The sequence below is a fragment of the Doryrhamphus excisus genome, chromosome 18 (genome assembly GCF_030265055.1).
Source record: "Doryrhamphus excisus isolate RoL2022-K1 chromosome 18, RoL_Dexc_1.0, whole genome shotgun sequence".
Lineage (NCBI taxonomy): Eukaryota > Metazoa > Chordata > Actinopteri > Syngnathiformes > Syngnathidae > Doryrhamphus > Doryrhamphus excisus.
In genome coordinates, this window is record NC_080483.1 from 16,891,025 (window position 1) to 16,917,580 (window position 26,556).

At 41.8% G+C, this 26,556-nt stretch overlaps 2 protein-coding genes across 6 annotated transcripts in view; one reads left to right on the top strand and one right to left on the bottom strand.

Annotated features, from left to right (window-relative positions):
- Window positions 1–26,556, bottom strand: part of LOC131105911 (calmodulin-binding transcription activator 1-like) — a 73,285-nt gene that overhangs the window by 41,220 nt on the left and 5,509 nt on the right. For all 4 annotated transcript variants that reach the window (XM_058054412.1, XM_058054410.1, XM_058054411.1 and 1 more), the window contains exon 3: window positions 20,951–21,054. In XM_058054412.1, coding sequence (XP_057910395.1) covers window positions 20,951–21,054 — 104 coding nt within the window. The remainder of the gene's footprint in view (window positions 1–20,950; window positions 21,055–26,556) is intronic.
- Window positions 1–26,556, top strand: part of LOC131105915 (dnaJ homolog subfamily C member 11) — a 166,876-nt gene that overhangs the window by 27,952 nt on the left and 112,368 nt on the right. The window contains exon 1 of one of the 2 annotated variants that reach the window (XM_058054423.1): window positions 11,392–11,811. The exons of the other annotated variant lie outside the window; for it this stretch is intronic. The gene's annotated coding sequence lies outside the window, so the exon portion shown is untranslated. Of the gene's footprint in view, window positions 1–11,391; window positions 11,812–26,556 lie in introns of those variants that run through there. 2 annotated transcript variants of the gene reach the window in all.

Genomic DNA, 26,556 nt, shown 5'->3' on the forward strand with positions numbered 1-26,556 from the left:
GGGGATGCTGGAGCCTATCCCAGCTGGACTGGTGCCAGCCAATCACAGGGCACATATAGACAAACAACCATTCACACTCACATTCATACCTATGGACAATTTGGAGTCAACAATTAACCTAGCATGTTTTTGGAATGGGGGAGGAAAATTACGCATGGGTAGGGTGGGATTGAACTCGGGTCTGCTAGCTGTGAGGTCTGCGCGCTAACCAATAATAATAATATTAATCCAGGCGAATAATCCAATTCAATAAAAGAACTTAATCAGAAATGATGTGATTATAAAGATAATAGGTTTTGACTGACACTGTGAGGTATTGTATTATAATATAATAGTACAGTAAACCTCGGATATATCGGACTCGGATATATCGGAAATTCGCTCACAACGGACAGATAAAAAAGAACCAATTTTTCTGTAATGCATTTCCAATAAAAATTCATTGCATATATCGGATTTTTTATAACGGATTTCGCCTATTTCGGACAAAATCTCCAGTCCCGTTCCAATGCATTTCCATGAAATTTCCCTGGCATATATCGGATGGCCGCATCGTGGCGCTCCGATTCGCCGAATGGTGACAGGCCGCTATACGACGTCATTTGCAGCGTTTGCAGCGTTGCCTGCGCGTCCAGGTACATTGGAAACATAGTCAAGGAAGTGCCTTTTTATAACGGATAAAATCCCATTTACGCATATACCGGATATAAATCCCATATATGCGTAAAACGGACATTTTCCGGTATACGCATATAACGGATTTCGCTTATATCGGACAAAATCAGTGGGAACAATTGAATCCGATATATCCGAGGTTTACTGTAGTAGTATAGTATTATAGTAGTTATTGTAGTATTATATTGTTGAATCCAATGAATATCTGCTGGATCCTACTTTTTTCAGATAGATAGATTGACTTAAGTTATAATTGATAATCAATCGGAAAGGGGCCGGGGGCGTCTCTTTCCGGAACCCTAAAACTCAGGACTGTGTTGCAAGGATAAAACTAAACAACTTGAAGTTGTGTTGTACTTCCTGCTGACAGTAACGATTGTACGCGTGTTGTAAACTAGTCCAATAACGTCTTGTTTGCACTCCATTCCTCCGGCCTGGTTAATTAAAACGTGAAGCTCTCCAACAGAAAGAAAGGCAGACATTGACTTACGACGTGGATCATTTTGTTCCGTTCTCGCCGCACAATTAAAATTTCATCAAGGCTATTGTACACCGGAGCAATAACGCGTAGTTTGTTTTATACAGTATTCCCAAACTGCCGCACTCTCGCCGCTGTTTGTTGCTTCCAAGCGCCTCTATATTACCTCCACTGGCTAATACGGCTGCTTAATGCTGTTTCCATAACAACTGTTGCAAAGCCCCTGATCAGAATTCCTCTCGAGCTCGCCTGGTGTTTATCATATAAACAATTCATCGCGCGGTAGGCTACGTGCGCGCATGCTAGTAGAAATGCGCGTGGTCATTTTCCATACCTTTGTATATAAAGGAAGAGGAAGTCATGCTAACTTGCATCTCTGCCAGAATCAACACACACACACAATCACACGCACACACACGCGTGTGAGCGCATGTGATCACGCATTTGGTGGCGGTCAGTCATTGGAGGATGCGATGTGACCTTCAGTCGGGGACCGCCCCGTCACCTGGTCAGGCGGGAATCACGCGCATCGCATTTATCATGCCGCAGCTCCGGCGGCCTACAGAGACACAACATGCTGACCGTGTCAGAACTAATGCATGCTGGGATACACGCGTCCTCACATGTATGAACGCACGCAAGCACACAGGCTGGGGTTTGGGGGTAAAAGAAAAAAAAAAAAAAAGTCAGTGTTGTGACTTCTTCTGTCTGTGTGATTGACAGCTTCATGATGAAATAGTCCCGTTCCATTCGCTGCCTCTTCTTCCGATCCGGCCTCTTTTCCTTCCTTTTCCCAATCCCGCTGTCTCGCTCGCCTCTCATCACCTCACAGTGGAGTTGGCTCGCTCACCGAACGGAAGGTAGCCTTAACTTTTTTTTTTTTTTTTTTTTTGCACAGAAGATCCCGCCTCAATCTACCAAGGGAACTTCAATCAAGCGCACCTTTACCTCTGCGCTTCCTATCTAGGATTTGCATTTCACGAGAACACCCCCCGCCCCCCCTCCCGGTTCAAGTCTCTCTCTGCAGGGGGGGATGAACACATCAAAGACAGCAACAGGTGTGTAGTGTCAAACACAATGCCAGGACCCCCGCTGCGCCGGGGGCGTCTTGGATAAAGCCTGTCAGACTCCTCAAAAAGTCTCACGCAGAAGAGAGTTCAGCGACTGAAAGTCAAAAAAAAATGATGGATGGATGTTGCAGGAAGGAGGTGGGATGACGAGGTCTCGGGTGGTTATGTTAACCCCCGATGCCTCGTCGCCGCTGAGGCCCGCGCACCACTGTGGAATCCATTGTTATTGACGAATGACAAAATAGCGTGCGCCACCTCTCATTGGCATAAATTCTTGTTTACAACAAGACACAAATTGGCACCCTGTCAGTCAGTCTCCGGGTCCCTTTCTCTCCTCTTTTCCCTTCTCTATTTGTCGCTCCCGTTCTCGTTGCGTGCCGCTGAGCGTAATACAACCCTCCCCGGTTCAACCCTCTCTCATTACCATATTCTAATTACATTCGTTAAGGGGAGCATTTGGGAGTTTAATGAATACATTTGAAAAACGGGTCTCTGTTGTGATGCGTAGGTTTGTCTCCGACGCCGACTTCTTATAAAGATGTGGGCAAAACGGGCCAAAAAAACAAAGAAACGGTGTTGACTGTCGGATCTCACGTTGTGTTTGTTTCGACCAAATAAAGATTTCATGTCGTTTGTGTGAAGGCATGCATATTTAATTATCCTCAGACATAAAAAACAAACATTATTATACAGATATACAGTAAGTCGAGATCTTGGCGGATCCGTGCAGCGAAAGCAATCATAAGCGAAAGCAAACATTACAGGTTATGGAGCTTGTTCTGTTGACTGACTCGTAGTCAGCATGATGTGTCTTTGCCAAGGACGAATCCTTGGGCTGGAGCTGAATAGACCGTTACTATACCCCCCCACATCCCACAACCCCCCCACGCTCATTCTTTCACTGTAGTGAAAAATGTGATAAACCTTTCACGCATCCGATTCTTGATGATTTCCAGCTGAAATCTCTGTCACTTTTATTCCAGCCGTAAGAGTTTACGATGGCGGTGTTTATTGGCGGCTAAATACATCATTTTATTTTATTCATTCATTCATTTTCTACATGCAAACTCCACAGAGATGCCCGAGGGTGGGATTGAACCCTGGTCTCCTAGCTGTGACCCTCCTCACGAGGGTCGCGGGGGGTGCTGGATCCTATCCCAGCTGTCTTCGGGCGTAAGGCGGGGTACACCCTAGACCGGTCGCCAGCCAATCACAGGGCACATATAGACAAACAACCATTCACACTCACATCTATGGATGATTTGGAGTGGCTAATTAACCTAGCATGTTTTTGGAATGTGGGAGGAAACCGGAGTACCCGGAGAAAACCCACGCATGCACGGGGAGAACATGCAAACTCCACACAGAGATGCCCGAGGGTGGGATTGAACCCTGGTCTCCTAGCTGTGAGGTCTGTGCGCTAACCCCTAGACCACCGTGCCGCCCATACATCATTTTATTTTATTTTATTTGTTTTTTTTTTCTTTTTTTTTCCCTTTATTTGGGCAAATATGTGAATCATTACAGTGCATTTCTTACATCAATCAAAATATAACTTTCTATTATTTACATTTGTATTCAACTATATATATATATATATATTCAACTAGCCCAAAAGGAGTAGGCTGAAGCAAAAGCTTATAAATGCCTACCCCTTTTTGCAGGATATAATCATGTTCATGCCACTGTCTTGTTTCCCCTGTTATTATTTTCATTGTAATATTATTATTATTATTATTATTATCATTATTGTTATAATCTTTATCATTATTACCATCATTATATTATTATTATTATATTATTATTATTATATTATTATTATTATATTATTATTATTATTATTATTATGTTATTATATTATTATATTATTTTCATCATTATAGTTCAAATTTTTGTGATTTTTTTATTTTTAATTATTTAATTTTTCATCCCGGAATACTAATTCGCCGGACTTGTTGACTTTAACCGCAAATCAAGACTCAGCTGAATCCGTTGGCTGGGTTTCACGTTGTTTTTTTCGGACGCAAGCGCCCCACCCACGGAGGGGGACGGGTGCGCATGCACCCTGCAGACTAAAGGAATTGATTGATTTCCTTTCAACATATGTAACGCCGCAAATGTTTTTTTTTTTTTTTTTAAACGCACGGTCCACATCTGAAAGGACTCCTCTTCAACTGCGGTTGCAGTATGAGCGCCGTGATGATGCACCGCGCAAGGTAGAGCCCGGTGTCATCGCCCTCGCTTTAAGTACTGTGATTCATGCAGTGGGTGTCAAAGCATGCTAGCTATCTTTAAACATGATGTAAGATACATGCATATAAATAAAGAACGGGCGGGGGGGGGTTGTGTAAAGCAACCGTGCGTTTTATCGTCAGACGAGAATGCCGCCGCTTCCAAGTGTATAATTGTTACCAATATGGAAGCCGTCAAGACCTTTGTTTGCTTAAATCGGCTTCTTTTCATCCATTAAATTAAATTCATAGTTTTTGCACACTCGGATAATAATTGCTGTAATTTAATGCACTTTTAGCGACTAAGAAGGAGTCAGACATCGGTTATATGCTACCGGAGTCACTTTCCACCTCATAGGAACGCCAATGGACGGTGACTTTTGAATTTCGTTTGCATGTTGAGAGCAGCCATTATTGACGCTAGGTTGTGTATCGGACAATGTTAAGCTTCCTCTTGTGTTAGATTCCTGGTATCATCTCTTATGTTAACACTTTGGTTCTGACCCATGTATTAAATCTGCTATAAAATACACTAAAAACAATAAATTACCATCAAATTTGCTTCTCATGTCTTGGTTACCTTCTTAGGCTTCCTCATCCATGAAAATGTTGCTTTTAATACTTTTGGTGTGGGCATGGAGGCCTTTTTTTTGTCACTATACCCCTCCATTTCTATTTCCAAAAATAGTAAAATAAACCTCAAAAGTATCATATTCATAAATTTAATACTTTTGTTAGCTGGCTATTACTGAGAGCTATAGAACATATCTCTTAAATCAATTAGTTTGATTTATTTTCTCATTTTAGTATTAAAGAAACATCTGTGGCAGGGGTCTCAAAGATGCGGCCCGCGGGCCAAATGTGGCCCGCAGGACACCAGTTTGAGGCCCTCGATATGAAAGTTTAATGTAAAGTTTGATATGGATGCTGTATGGTATCATGTACCCGGAAAAAAATTATTACGTTTGATTAATGTTCGGCGGCACGGTGGTCTAGGGGTTAGCGCGCAGACCTCACAGCTAGGAGACCAGGGTTCAATCCCACCCTCGGGCATCTCTGTGTGGAGTTTGCATGTTCTCCCCGTGCATGCGTGGGTTTTCTCCGGGTACTCCGGTTTCCTCCCACATTCCAAAAACATGCTAGGTTAATTGGCAATGCCAAATTGTCCATAGGTATGAATGTGAGTGTGAATGGTTGTTTGTCTATATGTGCCCTGTGATTGGCTGGCCACCAGTCCAGGGTGTACCCCGCCTTACGCCCGAAGACAGCTGGGATAGGCTCCAGCACCCCCCGCGACCCTCGTGAGGAAAAGCGGTAGAAAATGAATGAATGAACAATAAGTTACCATCAAATTTGCTTCTCATGTCTTGGTTACCTTCTTAGGCTTCCTCATCCATGAAAATGTTGCTTTTAATACTTTTGGTGTGGGCCAACAATCTGGGGCGATGATATGCGGGAATCTTCTTCCTTTCTTTTAGCAAAACAAAGACTTTGTGGACAAAATATTTACCTGTCAAACATCCAAAGACGCCAATGAATCATTTTTTGTCATTTGGCCGAGATACAAATTAGATGCTCTCATTTGGGGATGCGCTTATCAATCTCCCACCCACATGCTGCTTCGTACCGTGAAGCCCAAATTTAAATATATGCACTACCGGTATGCAAATGCGGCATCAGTGTCACTCGTGAAGTTGCTTCCTTGGAGTATAAGATGATGGATATTTTATTACAGCTGAGCGAGTCTAAGACTAATGACACCGCAGGAAGACAATCCAGACCTGATACGCAGCTAATATCCGACGCACACACACGCACACACGCCGTTTAACCCCCGAGGAATCGGTGAAATGTGATTACACTTACTGTTACAAACACCCCCCGTATGGGAATAGACGTTTCATACATCAGCGGGACGGCGGAGGGGAGGGAGCATGGAGAAATGTGTGATACGAGCCGGAATGACCATTTGATGGGAGAACGCTCCGGACAAGCGCTGGTGTCTCTTGAGCGGAACTGCTCCGACATCGCTCCCAAAATTGAAAAGGACGGACACGCTATAAAAAAACACGATGTTGGGATACAATTGATTTACAATCCATCTGACCGTGTTGGCCGTGTTTGGGGTCGTAAAGGTCGGCGTAGAACAGGGGTGGGCAAACTACGGCCCGGGGGCCACATCCGGCCCGCCAAGTGTTTGAATACGGCCCGCCCAATCTTTCCAAAGTATTGAATTTAAAGTCAACATATCAATTTCGTTGTTTGACATGGTCTGTTGTTTACAAAGTGCTCCTGAAAAAAGAGACACAAGCACATAATAATAATAAAAAATAAAAATAATAATTATTATATTATTATTATAACTATTATGATTATTATATTTATTATATTAATGCTAATTATTATATGAATTATATATAATAATATTGTTATATTTGCATATTTTACATAATAATAATATAATAATTATTATTTTAATTGTATTTTAATTATTATAATATTTTATTATTTTTAAAATATTTAAATATAAATATAAAATAATAAATAATAATAGCAGATTGCATGACAATTTTACAGATACAATAATACCAGGTGGACTGTTACGTGTAAAATATATAGTCAGATTTAAATCATATCAATATTTTGCGTGTGTTATTGAGCACAGAACTTCATATTCTTGGGAATGGAATTCATCCAAACTGCGCTCCACTCCACCATGATGACATCACGCTTTGCACTACTTCACCCTTCCACTTCAGGATGCCCCCCACGGGGACTCAGTCGGGTTCAGGTGTTGAGACGTACTTGGCCACTCCGTCACCTTCACCTTCTGCTTCCTCAGCAAGGCACTTCCACATCTTGGAGGTGCGTTCGGGCTCCTTATCATCTTGGAAGACTGCCATGCAAGGGAAGGGACTATGCTCTTCTCAAAATGTCACAGCACTCGTTAGAATTCATCTTTCCCTCAGTGAACCGCAGCTCCCCTGTGCCGGCGGCACTCGTACCGTCCCCGACCATGACTCTACCACCACCGTGTTTAACTGTTGAATCATTTTTAGTGGATAATAAATCTATACCGCTTGAGAAGGTATACTGTAATAAATGCGTTTAATTAAATATGAGGAGTAAACTCAGCTTTGTGAGCTACTGTACCGTACCAAACTAAACTGAACTGGACCCCGTAAAGTGGCCCCGGTTTGTGGACCTTATATAAAATCAACCAAGTCAACAGTCAAGGCGTGAAATCATCAACACACACTCAAACTATCACACATTATTGTGTGGAAATATGGGCTAATAACTATAAAAGCAATCTTCACTCGCTAAATGTACTGCAAAAAAGGCCAGTAAGGATAATTCATAATGCCGCCTACATACTAGAACATACTAACTCATTATTTCTAAAATGACAAATACTTCAACTTGCTGATATAGTTCATCTTCAAACAGCTAAAATAATGCATAAGGCTAAAAATAAGCAATTAGCTAAAAATGTCATCCAATACTTCTCTACAAGAGAGGAGAAATATGATCTCAGGGAAGAAGTACATTTGAAACACTTCTATGCTAGGACTACGTTATGCTAGCCATAGCATTTCAGTATGTGGAATCAAACTATGGAATGGATTGAGTAAGGAAATCAAACAATGCACAACGATGAGCCAATTCAAGAAACAATACAAGCAGTTGATGTTCGCTAAATACAAGGATGAAGAGTCTTGAACCAGTCATGATGTGCTATATATATCACTATATTGACACGCACTATGGTACACATTATGGCATTGTATGGTCATTAAAAAAATAAAAAAATAATAATTCAAAATAAATAATAATTCAAAAAATAGAAATTAAATTTTTTTTAAACATTTTTAAATTAAAAAATAAATTAAAATAAAATAAAAAACAAAAACTTAAATTAAACTAAAATTAACTAAAATTAAAATTAATTAAAATTAAATTAACTTAAAAACTTAAATTATATTTGGAAAGCAGGAAGTGAACAAATATAACAGTTAGTGATTGTACAAGTACCAGATGGAGGGGTAGGATTTAATAAGCTTTGCTTCTTCCTACTCCTTTTGGACATGTGGAACTGGGAACTGATTATGGGATGCACTCAATTGGAATCTGATGCATGTTCAAATGAAATAAAACCATTACCATTACCATTATGGAGTTCCTTCCCGCTTTAATTAGTACGTCCATTGGTATTTTAAAGGCATAAACATGGCTTTGTAGTGCTCAAACAAAGTCTGATGAGCAGAATATGGACGGACAAAAACACACACACACACACCCACACACACACATTTGAATACTTTATCTGTCTCCTATGAATTCATTGTAATTTACACAGCACTTAGATAATACAGAGGTTGTACGTGGGGACAAAACGCATTGCATCGGCTGCAAAGTCTGACTTATTATTACGGCACACGTAACATAACATTTTTTTTTTTTTTGGTTGGGTCTAACAGGAGTCTAAATCACACACACACACATTGGCAATCTAGGTGCATGCACAACACCCCCACACTCCCAGTCACACATTCCCACGGTTTAATATATCTCTGTGTCTCCAGTTAACAATATTTTGTGTCAAATTAAAGCAGGCAAGATAAATAGCGGGTCTGCGCCACACAGAGAAAATAGAACAGGAGCAGAATGGGAGGGAGGGGTTGAGAAGAGAGGACTTGTAAAATGGTGAATCCCAGCCCCCCCCCCCCGGTGGACCGCATTGGAACACTGATCCAAACAATCTGTGCACCCCCCCAACCCCCCCACCCCCGTTAACACATTCACCACACATTTAAGGCCGGTGGGTTAATTACACGTCTCGACAAGAAAATGAAATGAAATGAATGTCATTATTGGACTTTTTCATTTGTATTCTGTTGCCAGGTGGGTCTGTTGCCAGGTGGGTCAGCAGGGGCGCGGCCACGGTTTCAAGTTTGAGGAGAAATAGAAAGTCAAAACAGGCGCAAAATGACGCCGGGTGTTAATTGGGCTATGAGATGGAGAGATACAGACCAAGAAGACGGAGCCTGGAGGACTAATTAGTGATTAGAACTTGGCACTCTCCAAACATGAAATATTTCTCAACCCAAAAGACGGGCGGAATGATTAAAAATAAAAGAATAGGAATCAAACATAAGGAGCGGAAAAGCAAACCGTGGTATTATATATATATATATATGTGTGTGTGTGTGTGTGTGTGTGCGTTTGAGCATGTGTGTTTTCATGTCAGCTTGTTGGCTTCTTTGCCCTCTCATTAAATTGTGCTTTACTCTGGTAAACGGTAACAGCAGAGTTCTCAATGTCAACTAGAGAGGTTGCAGCCATGGGCACGCTTCGGGAAACAAACACACACACACACACACACACACATATGCACACACACACACACACACACACTGACAAGGATACTATGAATTCTACCAGCGCATGAACGGCGGATCCATTTTTATTCTAAAAATGAAAATTTTCTCCAAGTTTCCAAAAGCATACTTCTTTTATCTTGTCTCCGACACGGATGACAAAATGGAGTGCGTCAGCTTCTCGCGGCCTCGTGCCGGAGCGAGTTGGACATTAGCAAGTCTCGCATCAAAGTCATAAATCAAGGACACCCTTCAAAACAGCGCAGGACCCAAAACCGCCTGTCTGCTGTCCCGGTATCATTCCGAGTTTCCATAATGGATCCGTAGCAGTTTTCCACAGTCTGGTAGCAGACATTTAATATCATACTTCTTGTGTAAATGATATCCCGGACGTATCTCCCGCCATGTATTACCTATGTGGGGGGGAAATAAAACATAAGACGGAGGGGATCCGACGCATGCATATTTAATTCAATGTATCTCTTTAATGGCTTACAAACAACAATGATGACAATAATGAAATATTAAACGCAACATCAGGGAGAGGAGAGAATGAGCTCAAACGCCAGTTTTGTCCTTCATCAGCTGTTTTTCTTCGTAACGCCTCGTACACGCTTGGCGTTGCGATCCTACGTCTGGAGCAGATGTCTCTCTTATCACTTCCCATGTACTGCTCAATCAAGAACTCCATTTGTGTCACACATGCGGCATCGATCACGCCATTAGCACAAACACACACACACACACTAACACGGTTACCATGGCAACACTCGCTAAATGGGCCAGTGGTCTTAAATATATATGCTTTTTGATCTTCTCATTCAAGCAATCACGTCGGCGTCTCGCCGTGTGAGACTGGCTGCCTTCACAAAGCGACCGGCGTCACCGATAGCATCGGGAATGTTCCACAATGAAACGCTGAATGTTTCATGTCCTGTTTTTTTTTTTTTTTTTTTTTTTTTTTCATATCATTAACACCCAAATAATGCCTGGTTCCTCTGCTTCCTTTGTGCACTCCAAGAGTTGAGTGACATGCAGAGCGGACGTGCATGTGGCGTCCATTGTGGCGTCCATTGTGGCGCAGATGACTGTCATCTGTGTTTTGTACCCGGTATTGTTTTGACACTTGCTGGGTTCTAATCATGGTGTATGTGTGCGGTATTGGAGGGGAGGAGCCGTTTAAATGCGCGTTTATTGGCAGCAACAAGTACAAAGCAGATTTCATTTGTGAAAAGTTTCACTTTTAAGACTCTTAAAAAGGCTACAATGAAATATTAATGTCAACTGTTCACATAAAAACATTGTGGTGACTATTTGTGTTGGTTTGTCCATCTGTTTGTTAGCAAGCAGGCTACTATCCGGTTCATAAAAGATCCAAACAAACAACGGGAAAGGGCATTTTGATTCTCTGTACTGCTCGTTTGATGCCTTGGGGAAATTGTGGAATTTGAATAATCAAATATCAATAATCACAATTCATATATTAATAATCATAATTCAAAACAGAAGTATAAAATCATTTTGATATCGTTAAGCACGATATCAAAAATATCGCGATAGGCTGGTTCCAAGATGGCGCCGCCCAGGTGCAAGCTAGCTACGACAGCTCCGCGTCCCCTACGGCGTTTTTTTAGGTGTTTAAAAGTGCTTTATTTATGACTTCTTTATTGTTTTGGGCCATACCGACCCCTTAACTAGTGCGCAGCTACGGATGTTCATCATATTACGCTTGTAGCTTGCGCCATTGTTGACACTCGGGAGCATCTGTTAGCAGCCGTTAGCATCCCTTCGCTACGTCCAATGATCGGATATCCCCGCGGAAATATGGAGGTGGAGATGCTGCATAGCGGGAGCGAACGGCGAAAAAGACGCTATAAAGGTCTTCAAAGACGGTATCAACCATGTTTACCGTCTGTCGTCATGGGGAACAATGAGACGGAAGTGCTAACGGCGCTAACCCGGCGGCAGAGACTACCGTGAGTGCAGCACCTAACATTATATAACAGTATATTTCACTTTTCTATATTTATTTAAAGAAGAGAATATACTATTTTATTTCAGTGCCTATTTTTCTATAATATTGTTTGCATTTTAATAAAACTTATTTGACTTTGACTTGGGCTGCACGGCGGAGGAGTGGTTACCACGCAGGCCTCACAGCTAGAGCACCCGAGTTCAATTCCACCCTCGGCCATCTCATGTGTGGAGACCGTAAGGGATAAATGAACCTTTACTGAACACGACTATTTCCGATTCGGTTAACATCCGTTTCAGTTAAAGTCGGACCTTCTGCAATGAATTAATGACGCTAACCAAGGTTCGACTGTAACTTTAAGTAGTCGATGTAAAATTTGGAAAAAAACATTAATATAAGTCATCTCTACAAATGGGGTGGGTTTTTTCCAGGTACTCCGGTTTCCTCCCACATTCCAAAAACATGCTAGGTTAATTCCAAATTAGGTAATTAAGGTTAATTGGCCACTCCAAATTGTCCATAGGTATGAATGTGAGTGTGAATGGTTGTTTGTCTATATGTGCCCTGGGATTGGCTGGCCACCAGTCCAGGGTGGACCCCGCCTCTCGCTCCGAGACAGCTGGGATAGGCTCCAGCACCCCCCACGACCCTCGTGAGGATAAGCGGTAGAAAATGAATGACTTTTGTCTAAATTCAGTTTATGGAAAAAATATCAATATCGTAATATTGATATTCTACCTAAGTGAGTTTTGGCCAGCCCTACTGGAGACTTCGCCTTAGTGAGCACAATTAACACAATCTACACATTTAACTTCACAAGAGAGGTTTGCTTTTTCTTTAGCTTTTTTGTGATACCACCAAGTGGTGTACCAACTGTACAATGATTCTCGTTAGATGATGTTGCTTCTCACGGTTTAAATGTTACTTTAAACACCCTCTGCATGGTGTTATTGACAATTGTTGATATATTTTATATATATTCAATACTGCCAAGTCATGTTGGGGTTATGTAAAAATGAACGCTGTATTATGTTGGAGCAGACTCAACATACAACAGTATCATTAGTGCTGATATTTAACAATGACGCAATATAAGAGGCTTGTCAACAAAATTATGTTCAACTTTATTTTCAAAGGTAAAATAAGTCCATGTATTGTTATTTGAATGTATGATTCATGAAATGTGGATTTAATGAAAGGAAAGAATTGAGTTTGTTAGTACTCTTCTGACTTTGAAACTCCAACAAATTCACCGAAATCAAAGTTGTACCCGATGGATGAAAAGAGGCTTTACCGTCATCCGTCCACCTGAGCGTGGTTTGTTACGTGAAACTAGTCTATAGTCTATTACCACGGACAGATACACATACACCCCCAATCTATTATTGAACAAAAGGCTCACGCCTCCACTCAGCCCTTTGGGGAGGAATCCATCCCTCCATCCCAGAATAATTTCACACATCAGTAGATACACAAAGGAGAGAGAGGGAGGAAGAGAAGGACACGAGCGAAAGGACAGAGAGCAGAAGGAGGAGTGGACAGAGTAAAAATGAACGGGGGGGGTTTCGGCTCAGTGCTCGTGGGAGGCCAAGGTGTCAGGGGGAGCCATGCGTGACAAAACAGAGATCAGAGGATCATATGCCATCGTACACACGAGCACAGAAACAAATACACACACTCAGGGTGAGGACTACACATGCACGGGAAAAGGTGAGAATAAGGACATTTCGGATGAAGACTTGTATGACCCGGGTGCAACTCCATCTTATTTTTCCTCACGCTACATACACACGCATTTTCGTGTGTGTGATGACACTTCATACAAATCGTGCTCAAGTACACGACATATCACCAAGCCTCATACGCAACGTGTATACAGTATTGTTTGTAGATAGTACGGTATACTGCAACATAGTGTTACATGCATCTCTGTCCAGGGTGCTAAGTTTAACCCTCCTCTTGGTTTAGGGTCGGCACCGACCCGTTTTATATTTTAATGCATAAAAAGAATCACATAATATTTGTTTATTGCATCAAGAAACTCTATTCCAACAAAATAAAACCAAAAAAATAATTTTTACTACATTTTAAAATGGTCTGGTTGAAATTATGACCACTGTATTGTTAGGGTCGGTTTCAACCCGGTTATAATAATATAACTATAAATGAATATTTTAAGCCACAACTGAAATCATAAGTGTACAATTAGCCAACACGATGACAACCAGCTCCTCTTCTCATCATGGAAGCTTCAGGGGATTCTCATTTGGACCGTTTTTTTTTTTTTTCAGTATACCAGCAGAAAAACAAAGTCCAGACATGTGAGGTGAATTCACTCATTTGACTGATGGCTGATTTCACATTTACAATTTGGATCATGGAAAGAATGGCAAGAAGTACAGTGAACCAAGATCTGGACCTGGTCTGCTTTTTTAATTTCACTTTATACTAAAGTTCTGTTGCTGAAAACAATAACTTTTTAATATACGTATATGAAAATATATAATATATATATATAATAATAATATATATAAAATTCACCTAAACACCATAGACCACCAACAATGTACAGCGTATACAGTAATTTGTACAAATAATATAAATAATTGCGTGCGTGGATTTTCTCCGGGTACTCCGGTTTCCTACCCCCATTCCAAAAACATGCTAGGTTGATTGACCATTTGTATGAAATTGTATGAAAATTGAATGAAATTGTCCATAGGTGTGAATTTGAGTGTGAATGGTTGTTTGTCTATATGTGCACTGTGATTGGCTGGCCACCAGTCCAGGGTGTACCCCACCTCTTGCCTGAAGACAGCTTGGATAGGCTCCAGCACCATGTGGAGACCGAAAGGGATAAATGAACCTTTACTGAACACGACTATTTCTGATTCGGTTAACATCCGTTTCAGTTAAAGTCGGACCTTCTGCAATGAATGAATGACGCTAACCAAGGTTCGACTGTAACTTTAAGTAGTCGATGTAAAATTTGGAAAAAAACATTAATATAAGTCAGCTCTACAAATGGGGTGGGTTTTTTCCAGGTACTCCGGTATCCTCCCCCATTCCAAAAACATGCTAGGTTAATTCCAAATTAGGTAATTAAGGTTAATTGGCCGCTCCAAATTGTCCATAGGTATGAATGTGAGTGTGAATGGTTGTTTGTCTATATGTGCCCTGGGATTGGCTGGCCACCAGTCCAGGGTGGACCCCGCCTCTCGCCCCGAGACAGCTGGGATAGGCTCCAGCACCCCCCACAACCCTCGTGAGGATAAGCGGCATAAAATGAATGAATGAATGAATATCCAGCTATCCGTACAATTGAACCGATGAAAAAGTACTAAGAGCTGAAGCAAATATTGTTTGAAGTTTGGGTGAGCTACTCAGCATCCGCTGGCTTGCTACTGGCATCTTATGAGCTACAGTACCTATCGGAGACCCCCCGCATTAGATTGTACAGGAGCGCCTCGTTTTTTATGTCCTCATTTCCATACGTTGCTGCAGGACGATTAATGTCAACCGACACAGAAGAGAACAATCCATTTTTTGTTGCAACAAGATAATCCAGTTCAGCCGCCCTTAGCTTGCGCATAGGTGAGGCAAGCACAGGTTTGAAAGCGGTCCAATACATGCAGCAAGAGCACCCCCAGCTCGCACATACGGACCAATGAAAGCGCTAAGCTAGAGGAGCACAAGACACAATGGTGTCTTTAAATATGCAGCAAACTTTGCCTGGTCGGAAGAGGAGCTTTGAAGGAATTCGCTGAGGGACACCGAACCTCCCCCTGAACTGAGCCTGCACCTCCTCAGCAGAGAGCGAGAGAGAGAGAAGGAAGAAGGGGGGGGGGAGAAGGAGGCATATTGATAGAGCAGAGGGTGATGCAGGGGTGTAAATCCACTCCTGTACCCAACCCGCTTCCTCAAAAATACACCTGTCTTTTCCCTGATTCCGTGACAACATAATCCCACCGCCTTCGGGAAATGCGACGGTTTTGACGCGATGTTATCGCCCCGCCTTTTCTTCGATTACTTTAACGATGTGCTGCATCGCTGCTTTATTCCCACCATATGGCCACCGAGTTGGCACGGCACCATGTGTCGTCAATCCAAATACGTCACGCGCTCTTCTGGTGGCCGCTTGCAACAACAAGAACAGAATATGGAATAAAGCATGACATTAAAACAGCTAATGTCGCCTATGAATATATTTGTATTTATTTTTTTTTTTTACAATAACTATGGGACCTGGTGTTGCCATCAGAGAATTGATGAAAAGCGGTCCACTAAGTTAATTTCCATTTAAGGACCGAAATAATACTAATTATTTTAAGTCAAAGTAGCAACTAAATGCTGATTAATATTTTTCTTGAATATATCCATATTTGGTAAGATGGGAAAGGTGTGAGCTGGCAGTAATAAATATACATTTATTTAAATAAAAACTGTCCTCCCCGTTATGATTCCAAACCTGTTTCTTCCCGCTGACATTTTTCCGGAGCGGCGCAGTCACATGATGAATTTTGTAATTGACTTCTGTCCCATGAGAATCCCCCAAAATGTCAGGCAGTAATAGAGAGTACTAGATGCTGACTTGAGTATGTATAGGGGGGGCTGCGCCGCTCCCCTTAGCCTGAACCTAACCAGTAGCGGTCATGTGGTTTTTAAACACGTGAGCCGGCTGTTCAGTCGGCGCCGTGCTTAACTCCCGGTATGACCTTCATTGAGATGGATTGCATGAGAAATGTAATGACTTTCCTGAGAGAAAAACCACGAGCTAAATCAGCTTTGCATTGCATAATAATGCTCCACTTGGTAATCAATAACACAAACACACAAACACTCATCCGTAATGGAGTGCTCGGACTGCACATGGAGAAAATACCTCAGTGGAGGCCAACCGCGTCGCCGTGAATGTCGCACGCTAGCAATGTCGCGCGGTGAAATGCATACAGCTGACGATAAACCTCTAAATATCGAGCTCGATTTCCTGATGTCGTCATTGTGTGTAAGGCTGGAAACGCATCCGGCCGCTTATTAAAAGAGCTAAACTTTCAACAAAACTTTATTATTAGAAGCGTATAGGTGGTCAGGGTTGCCCATGTGGAGGAAAGGAAATGGCTCTGTAGGCGTTCTTGATATTTGTGTATATTAAGTCGAGTAGATTATTGCCCCCTGGTGTAAATTTCAAATGCTGATAGAATACATGGATGTATAATGAGAACTGGAATTAGCATCAGAGAAAGAGCCCCAGTCATTCTTGCGAAAGTTGCTCAGTGGCACAGGCAGCAGAAAAGTTTTGCTGGTATGAAATCACCCCCCCCCCCCCCCCCCATCTTCTTCTTAAAAGATGAAACAACATCACGCTTGGGGAGAACATGCAAACTCAACGGAGAGATATCCCAATGGGGAGATTCCGATCCATGGCCGGTATATGGCCTGGGAAAAAAAGATATCTACATGGAAAAACACACCGTCCTTACTAATTTCTACCATCTAAAATGTACCCTAAGATGTACTAATATTTAAGATGCACACACTACATTTAGAGAGGAAAAATATATTTGTACATACTCAATATAACAATCTGACTCACGGTGTCTTCTTACAAGAAAGGCTAAACTCATCACACAGCAACTTAAAAATCAAAAGATGGCTAAGAAATATACAATACAAGTACCAATACGAGATTAAAATAAAAATATATATATTTTAACTTTTTCAAATAATGCATTGATTATAGCTGCCGGGGCACTGCAATGACGTCAGCCTCCCTTTAGGCTCCTCTGATGGACAGAGGCAGCAATGCAGCACCATGGCAGCCCTAACTAATGAAATCCATTATGGGAAAAAGTGAAAATAGTTGTTTTTTTATTTTATGTGTTGTAACTGTGTATTTTTTTACTGCAGTGATTTTACTTCGATGTACCAAATACAGGAATTGTCATGCCATGTTTTTGTTACTGAAAGGACCAGAAGTTTTGTCGATAGTTAAGTTTTATATTTTAATTAGGAAAAAGCCGAAAGAAACAAACTAACATATATAATAAATATGGCATTGATTTGAAATAAATTTACAGGATGAAATAAATGGAAAATAAAATGATAAACCAGGAGTTCAGAAGGTTATTTTTATATGAGACCATGGCTTGTTTTGTCTGAAGTTGAGAATAAAGAAAGCTACAATGTGGAATGCTCCTTGCAGTCTGTTTGAAAAAGTCATACACAAAATATGAGAGGATGGAAGTTCTTCATCTTTGTCAGTTTTTGGACAGGTGGAATACTGTAGTGTTCACTACAGTATAGTGGCCTTATTTTCCCGGATTATATCTACTATATTGGGTAATACCAATGTAAATATGACTATATGGGTGTTATTTCATGTCTAATATGTTGTGATCACGTTCATCCATCCATCCATTTTCTTTGCCACTTATCCTCATTAGCGTCACGGGAGCCTATCCCAGCTGTCTTCGGGCAAGAGGCGGGGTACATTCTGGATTGGTTGCCAGCCAATCCCAGGGCACATATAGACAAACAACCATTCACACTCACATTCATACCTATGGACAATTCAGAGTGGCCAATTAACCTAGCATGTTTTTGGAATGTGGGAGGAAACCGGAGTACCAGCGGTCAAAAGTTTTGCTCAAACTCGGTAGCATGAGAATATTTGTTTGCGATTCACAGCCTCCACAGATCTAGAATCAGCTGTGTCCTATCTTCTTGACTAAGAATTCACACGTGGTTGTGGCTGACTAATAAAGTGTGAAAAAAATAACTCCGAATGATCAAATCTTTTAAGTGCACGGACGCCGCTTTTGGTGTTCGCCCATCACAGAGAACCTTTCATCTTTCTTCCTTTTGTTTTGTCTGTTACATTACACACGCTTTCTGTGCCACCATTTACACAGAAAAAAATGTTTATCACGTTCTATGGTTGCTTAGCAACAATGCTAACTTGAGTTTTTCTTTTGCTGATAATCCTCCAGTAGTAGAAAAAAAAAATCCATCAGTAAAGGAGTTCCTTTTCATATGCTGCTTTGCCCCTTCACAATAACGCCTCATCTGTACTTGCTTCTGTTTTGGAGCGTTTTGTTTTACTACAACATCATATAACAGTAAATCTCGGGAAAGCACACTGAACACATCAGTCGGAATGATGACAAACAATAATGGAGAACAACAAGGGTCTCCTGTACTTAGTAGTTCACGGCATGTGGCTATTGACCACAGTACCATTTTATCCAAGAGGAGACTGAGGGCAGCTAGAAAATCATACTGTAGCACCCAGTGTGTAGTCACAGCAACACAGTAAACCAATGTTAGCATGTGTGCTCATTAGGGGCGTCATGAGATATTTCTCATTTAGACAAAAAGTGTCCCATGGGAACAAAACAGCCAACTGTGAATAATAATACACGTCATACGGCACGGAACAGCGCTATAAACCTTGCAATCCTACTCGCTCACTCGTGATGTGTGGCTGTTTTTTTTCCATCGGAGTTCAAGAGCCGCCATTGTGTTCATGTCCGAACAGAAGCTGAGGTAATTCTACATTTGATCAAACTTACTTAAGATTTGTCAGATGAAATTTTTTTTCGGAAATTCACTACTTCCTGCTGGTCGAGTTGTTAGCGCGCAGACGTCACAGCTAGGAGACCAGGGTTCAATTCCACACTCGGCCATCTCTGTGTGGAGTTTGCATGTTCTCCCCGTGCATGCGTGGGTTTTTTTCCGGGTACTCCGGTTTCCTCCCACATTCCAAAAACATGCTAGGTTAATTTAATTGGCGACTCCAAATTGTCCATAGGTATGAATGTAAGTGTGAATGGTTGTTTGTCTATATGTGCCCTGGGATTGGCTGGCCACCAGTCCAGGGTGACAGCTGGGATAGGCTCCAGCACCCCCGCGACCCTTGTGAGGAAAAAGCGGTAGAATGAATGAACTACTTCCTCACGTGAAGCAGCAAGGGAACTGTAGTTTTTTTTAGCGTAAACATAAAGCTAATCTGCAACTTATTTTACATGTTTCTTTATATAACTACACGTCAATATAAGTGATTAATAATACAGTAAACCTCGGATATATCGGACTCGGATATATCGGAAATTTGCTCACAACGGACAGATAAAAAAGAACCGATTTTTCTGTAATGCATTTCCAATAAAAATTCATTGCATATATCGGATTTTTTATAACGGATTTCGCCTATTTCGGACAAAATCTCCAGTCCCGTTCCAATGCATTTCCATGAAATTTCCCTGGCATATATCGGATGGCCGCATCGTGGCGCTCCGATTCGCCGAATCGTGACAGGCCGCTATACGACGTCATTTGCAGCGTTTGCAGCGTTGCCTGCGCGTCCAGGTACATTGGAAACATAGTCAAGGAAGTGCCTTTTTATAACGGATAAAATCCCATTTACGCATATACCGGATATAAATCCCATATATGCGTAAAACGGACATTTTCCGGTATACGCATATAACGGATTTCGCTTATATCGAACAAAACCAGTGGGAACAATTGAATCCGATATATCCGAGGTTTACTGTACAACTTGCGTCATTGTTATTTTTAAAATTAATGTGTGGAAAGAAGTTCAAATTATAAAGCGTTTCAAAATGCACTATTTGTTACATTAAAAAGTATTTTTGTCCAGTCCTATACTTTGTCATAGCAGTTTTCTTAATAACATCCTCAAATGTTGCAATAATGCTGTAGTGATTTGCTTGACCAATGAGCATCCGCCATAGTATATAAACTTTGCATACCAGGCACTAAATATAGTACCAATGGAAAAGGATCACCATTGCCAAGGTAGGATGTATGCAATGTAAAAAGGGGCACCATTGTCCCACCCATAGCTGTAGTTCTAGAGTACATACTGCATGTCCCAACTCTGTTGGGGTTACAAAGTGACATAGCATGCCAGCTCCGGCATTGCTTTGTTTTTGTTATTTTTTTTTCCTCGTGTCACAGGTTTAAGTTTACATAATGAAAAAACTACCCTCATGTTTGTTTACCTCCTCTTCATCCAGCCCTCATGGTGACTTTAGCAAGAGATGAGTCACCAGCCAACACACCGAGTTCATCTCACCGTCACGCATATTTCCCTCATGAGTGTGCCACATTCTCACCTCGTTAGTGTTCCAGCGATGGCGCTCCTTGGGCAGAGAGGAGCATTTGGGCAGACACTCCAGTAGCTTCTTAGGAAGGTAGATTTTCAGCTGGCCTGGCTCACCTGTAGCATCGGGAGAGAAAGGGTGGAGGTAAAGGAGCGGACTGGAGAAACGGGAGAAGACAAAAACAAACATGTCTCCAGATGTCTGAAGTGATGAGAATCTACCAAGCGCCTTTCAGTGCGTTTGATCCGCTAGTTATGTATGCTTCAGAGCATACCATTTGTGTTTACTGATGCCGGAAAGCTCCTCTGACAGCCGCACGTTGCAAAACAACATCAATATCTTTACCAAAAAACGGCAAAATGGAATGCCACAATGGGAGTTGTCATGACTGGAGATGATTGAAAAAGGAGAAAACATTGACAATATGCATACAAATATTCTTTGGATCCATCCTACAATATGCACTTCGAGATCTCGGTTAGAAGCCCGGCATAGAAATGATCAAATACCCGCACAATCTTTCTGAGTCGGAGTTTGAAAAGCGATTTAGCGCAAAGAAGACATAAGAAGCAGATTTTGGTGAAGGGAGTTAATCCATTATAATGTACCGGCGAATGTTTTTTTTATTTATGAGAAATACAGATTACAAAAGGTTAGCTCATCAGTGAGGGAAAAACCATGTCTGACAAGGATAGTCTTTGGGGCCATAAAGCATATTAAACCTCATTAATGCAGTCGGGGAACACGCTGCGGTGCACACTCGCTCTATTACATATTTATTATACATTTACAGGCCATCTAAGTTTAAGTCCGTCGTTTTATTTTTCATTCATGGCTGATACCTAGCGTGGTATATTAGTGTTGGGCTGCTAATTTTAAAGGCAGGGTGCAAAGTCAAGTTAAGCATGGAGTGCACATAAGGTGTGGCAGACTACTTTGGACTGTAAATGGAGGTGTACCGTATACCCGAGGCGACGCAGACGCAGATTTGGTTTTGGAAGAGACCCGTTATCGTACATTCCAATATACTATATTTGGTAGGAAACAATCTGGCATGGGTAAATCAATGCTACTCTGCACTGTTCTTTGGTAATGGAGAGGAGACCTTGGGAATGTCTTCTGTAGGAGCCAAAGAGTAAATGATGTATGATGTATGAAGTACATGTATGTATATGTATGATAAGACCTCAGGATCCTTGATTAGGATTACTGATGTACAGTCATCCCTCTCTAGTAAATGACCTCTGTTCCATGGTTGACAGTAGACTATTGAAAAACAAGTTATATGTACAGTAAACCTCGGATATATCGGATTCAATTGTTCCCACTGGTTTTGTCCGATATAAGCGAAATCCGTTATATGCGTATACCGGAAAATGTCCGTTTGACGCATATATGGGATTTATATCCGGTATATGTGTAAATGGGATTTTATCCGTTATAAAAAGGCACTTCCTTGACTATGTTTCCAATGTACCTGGACGCGCAGGCAACGCTGCAAACGCTGCAAATGACGTCGTATAGCGGCCTGTCACGATTCGGCGAATCGGAGCGCCACGATGCGGCCATCCGATATATGCCAGGGAAATTTCATGGAAATGCATTGGAACGGGACTGGAGATTTTGTCCGAAATAGGCGAAATCCGTTATAAAAAATCTGATATATGCAATGAATTTTTATTGGAAATGCAATACAGAAAAATTGGTTCTTTTTTATCTGTCCGTTGTGAGCGAATTTCCGATATATTTCCGAGTCTGATATATCCGAGGTTTACTGTAGTATTCTGGATACTCTGCATCAGTAATGTTACATGACATTGATTATATTACCGTCATCCGTGGCATTAAGTTCAAATGCTGCCTTTGTAGTTAATTCAGATTAATTCAGATTCAGAGGACTGCAGTTTGGGTGTGGAATCATTCAATTTACGTTCTTTTCCAAGAAACAAATTGTTTTGAAATGCTCTCAACCATTCTCTTACTCTGCAAGTAAACATTTCCAAACAGCGGTTATATTAAGCACAAAATCCAGACCCGTCAGAAAGATGAAGAAAAATTCCACGTTTCAGTATTGCCACTGCCCAAAGTATATATCAGCTAGAGCCCAGACCTATAGCTAATTAAAAATGAGTAAGGTGGTCTAAAGATGGTATAGTCCACGAGAAATGCTTTTGCAAATGAACCAAATTAGACACGTTAAGATGCTCCATCCTGACCAGGATAATTTCCTCTAGATGTTTTAATTCACACAATAGATACCCGGGTATTTTTATGAACGATTCCTTCATCTGAGAACGACAATGTCATACGCAACCCCGGTGTAGCCAACTTGGCCATTTTCTCGATAAATATGGACATTTTGAAAACCCTGTTGGTGACTTCTTTTTTCATATTCCTGACATCGTTGGGAGATTTTTCAGGTGTTTGGAGACGTTAAAGTGAAAACACATAGTGTTTTTAGCAGTGAGTGCACAGTCAGCTGCCGGGGCACACTGTCTTTCTTTCTCGGAGACAGCACTTCTGTGATTAGCGTGTCGAGCTACTACGCACTTGTTGTTATAAAACACATTGTTATTGCTATTGCTATTGCTATTGCTATTGCTATTGCTATTGCTATTAAATACTTTTATTATAACTTACTTCAGACTAAACTCAAACCTCCCACACCTTTTCTCTCCCGTGCAGTGACACTCACTGCAAACACCAGCCTCCCGCCCCCTCCATTGCTCATCCAATCAGCACTTAGAACGTAGTCTAGATGTATTTTCGAAAATGCAAAAAGGTGTTTATCTCGAGTCTGCTTTTATTTGACACAAAATGCAATTTACAGGATTATGCAAACTGTATAGTTTGTGTAATTTGTGGTATATGTTGACAATTATTAATACATTAAACAATTCCAATACTATACATACATTAGATATCGTATCGACGTTTGAAAACGCATGTATCCGCCTCGCCATCCATTTTCTTTGCTACTTATCCTATGTAGGGTCGCGTGGGCGCTGCAGCTAATTAACCGACGCGCTGCAGAGACAATGATTCCCGTTAACATTCATACAGGCAATTTAGAGTCTCCAGTTAATCTAAGTATTTGGACTGCGGGAGGAAGTCGGACACGGATTCAAACGCGCGACGTTGCGGCTCTGAGGCAGCAGCGCTCACTCACCCGAGTTGCACCTTTTTGAAAATATCGATATATGTAATTTGTTGCCCTTTTTGGGGGGGGGGGGGATCTATAAGCGCCACAGCTACTAATCACAGTGGATGTTGACACCAAAACCGTTGCCGCAAAGGCATAGAGGTGCACTAGGTGGCCTAAAAAAATAAAAAAAATAAAAATCCACTCGGCCTTCTCCAAGATAGAGCCCCCTGATGTATGTGCGAGCGTATCTGTGTCCGCTTGCGAGCGTGCGCCCAACAGATACGCTGCTCGGAATCAAAGAGAGCTCGCACTCAAAGGTTATTGATAAGCATTTGAGTGGAGGGCATCCATTCATGACTCCCCTGGGAAGATAGGAATTATACTCCACCTGAGGGCACACGACAGCACGAGTGAAAAAGAGTGGGAGGGTCGCAGCGGAAGACACGGACGCAGGGAGCCAATGAGAGACGTTCGAGAAACTTAGCAGGGAAGAGGAATATTTACACAGGGACGCTTTTGCAAGGACAAGAGGTGGAGCGACACAAAGACGCACGGGGAGATAAGTGGCGCTGCCGGACAGGAGGGAGGTCTTGTATGTGTGTAGGTGTCGGGAGGAAGTGTGTTCAGGCACGTATGCCCCCCCCCCGCCCCTAATCAATTATGCATTTATTAATAGAAGGCCTGAGAAGACAGAATTTCAAACAGCTGAATGGTGCAGCAGCTTAGTTAAACAGCTGAATGGTGCAGCTTAGTTAAAGCCTAATTTCTTTTTTAGCAGCGCTCCAGCCTCTCCGCCATGAATGCCAATCAGCGTTTAAACCCCACCTCTCCTGGCTATAACCCCCCCCCCCTCTCTCTCTCTCTCTTCCCCCTGCTGTTCTGAAGAATTCTCATCAGAGCCTCGCCTTTGAAATGTACCAGAACCACCACATCAAACAAAGCCATTCCGCACACAAACACGCCCGCGCGTGCGCACGTGCAAACACACACCATGCTTGCCAATCAAAGCGCACGCATCACGGTTTTTGTCCCAGAGCCGTATCCCCCCCCCACACCACCACCATCGGTGACCTTGGTGCTGAAATCCCTTTCAAAGCACACCTTCATGCACACCATGGCCATATTAACCCCCCCTCCCACGTTCCCCCACGCCGCTCCCCGCTCAGCACAGGACCGACTTCGCAGACGAGCTCCAACACCCCAAAGAGTTGTGTTATTTCTCAAAATGCATCCCTGTTTCAAAATATTCAGCCTGGGTAATCGGCTTCCATCTGTTCCGAATGATCCTCGGCGGAGCTGTACTACGATGGGACATGTGGCCAGAACTTTAGTTTCCGCAAGTTTTGGGCTACCCAGGGAAATTAACTGTCCCAGGACGCCACATGAACAGGAATCTAAATTTAGAAAATAGCATGTTGTTATGACTATTTCAGATAGCATTTCATTTATAGCATAGCTGTTATTGTAGTGTAGTGTACTTAATATTAACTATACAGAACCTTCCAATACCAAACATTATTCAACCATTTTCACCTTCTTTTAATAAAACATAGCATAATTATTTTTATAATCATTATTTCTAAAATCACAAATACTGATATAGTTAATTTTCAAACAGCTAAAATAATGCATAAGGCTAAAAACAACCAATTAGCTAAAAATGTCATCCAATATGAAATATGATCTCAGGGAAGAAGTACATTTGAAACACTTCTATGCTAGGACTACGTTATGCTAGCCATAGCATTTCAGTATGTGGAATCAAACTATGGAATGGATTGAGTAAGGGAATCAAACAATGCACAACGATGAGCCAATTCAATAAACAATACAAGCAGTTAATTCATTCATTTTCTACCGCTTTTCCTCACGAGGGTCGCTGGAGCCTATCCCAGCGTGAGGCGGGGTACACCCTGGACTGGTCGCCAGCCAAACACAGGGCACATATAGACAAACAACCATTCACACTCACATTCATACCTATGGACAATTTGGAGTGGCTAATTAACCTAGCATGTTTTTGGAATGTGGGAGGAAACCGGAGTACCCGGAGAAAACCCACGCATGCACGGGGAGAACATGCAAACTCCACACAGAGATGGCCGAGGGTGGGGATTGAACCCTTGTCTCCTAGCTGTGAGGTCTGCGCGCTAACCACTAGACCGCCGTGCCGCCCGGTACATTATTAAAAAAAAAAATAAACAAAAAAACCTTAAACTGTATTATGGAAAGCAGGAAGTGAACAAATGTAACAGTTAGTGATTGTAAAAGTACCAGATGGAGGGGTAGGATTTAATAAGCTTTGCTTCTTCCTACTCCTTTTGGACATGTGGAACTGGGAACTGATTATGGGATGCACTCAATTGGAATCTGATGCATGTTCAAATGAAATAAAACCATTACCATTACCATTACCATAGTCTGTTAAGAATGCATCATCGCATGGCGTACTTCCCCTTTAAGGCTTCACCAT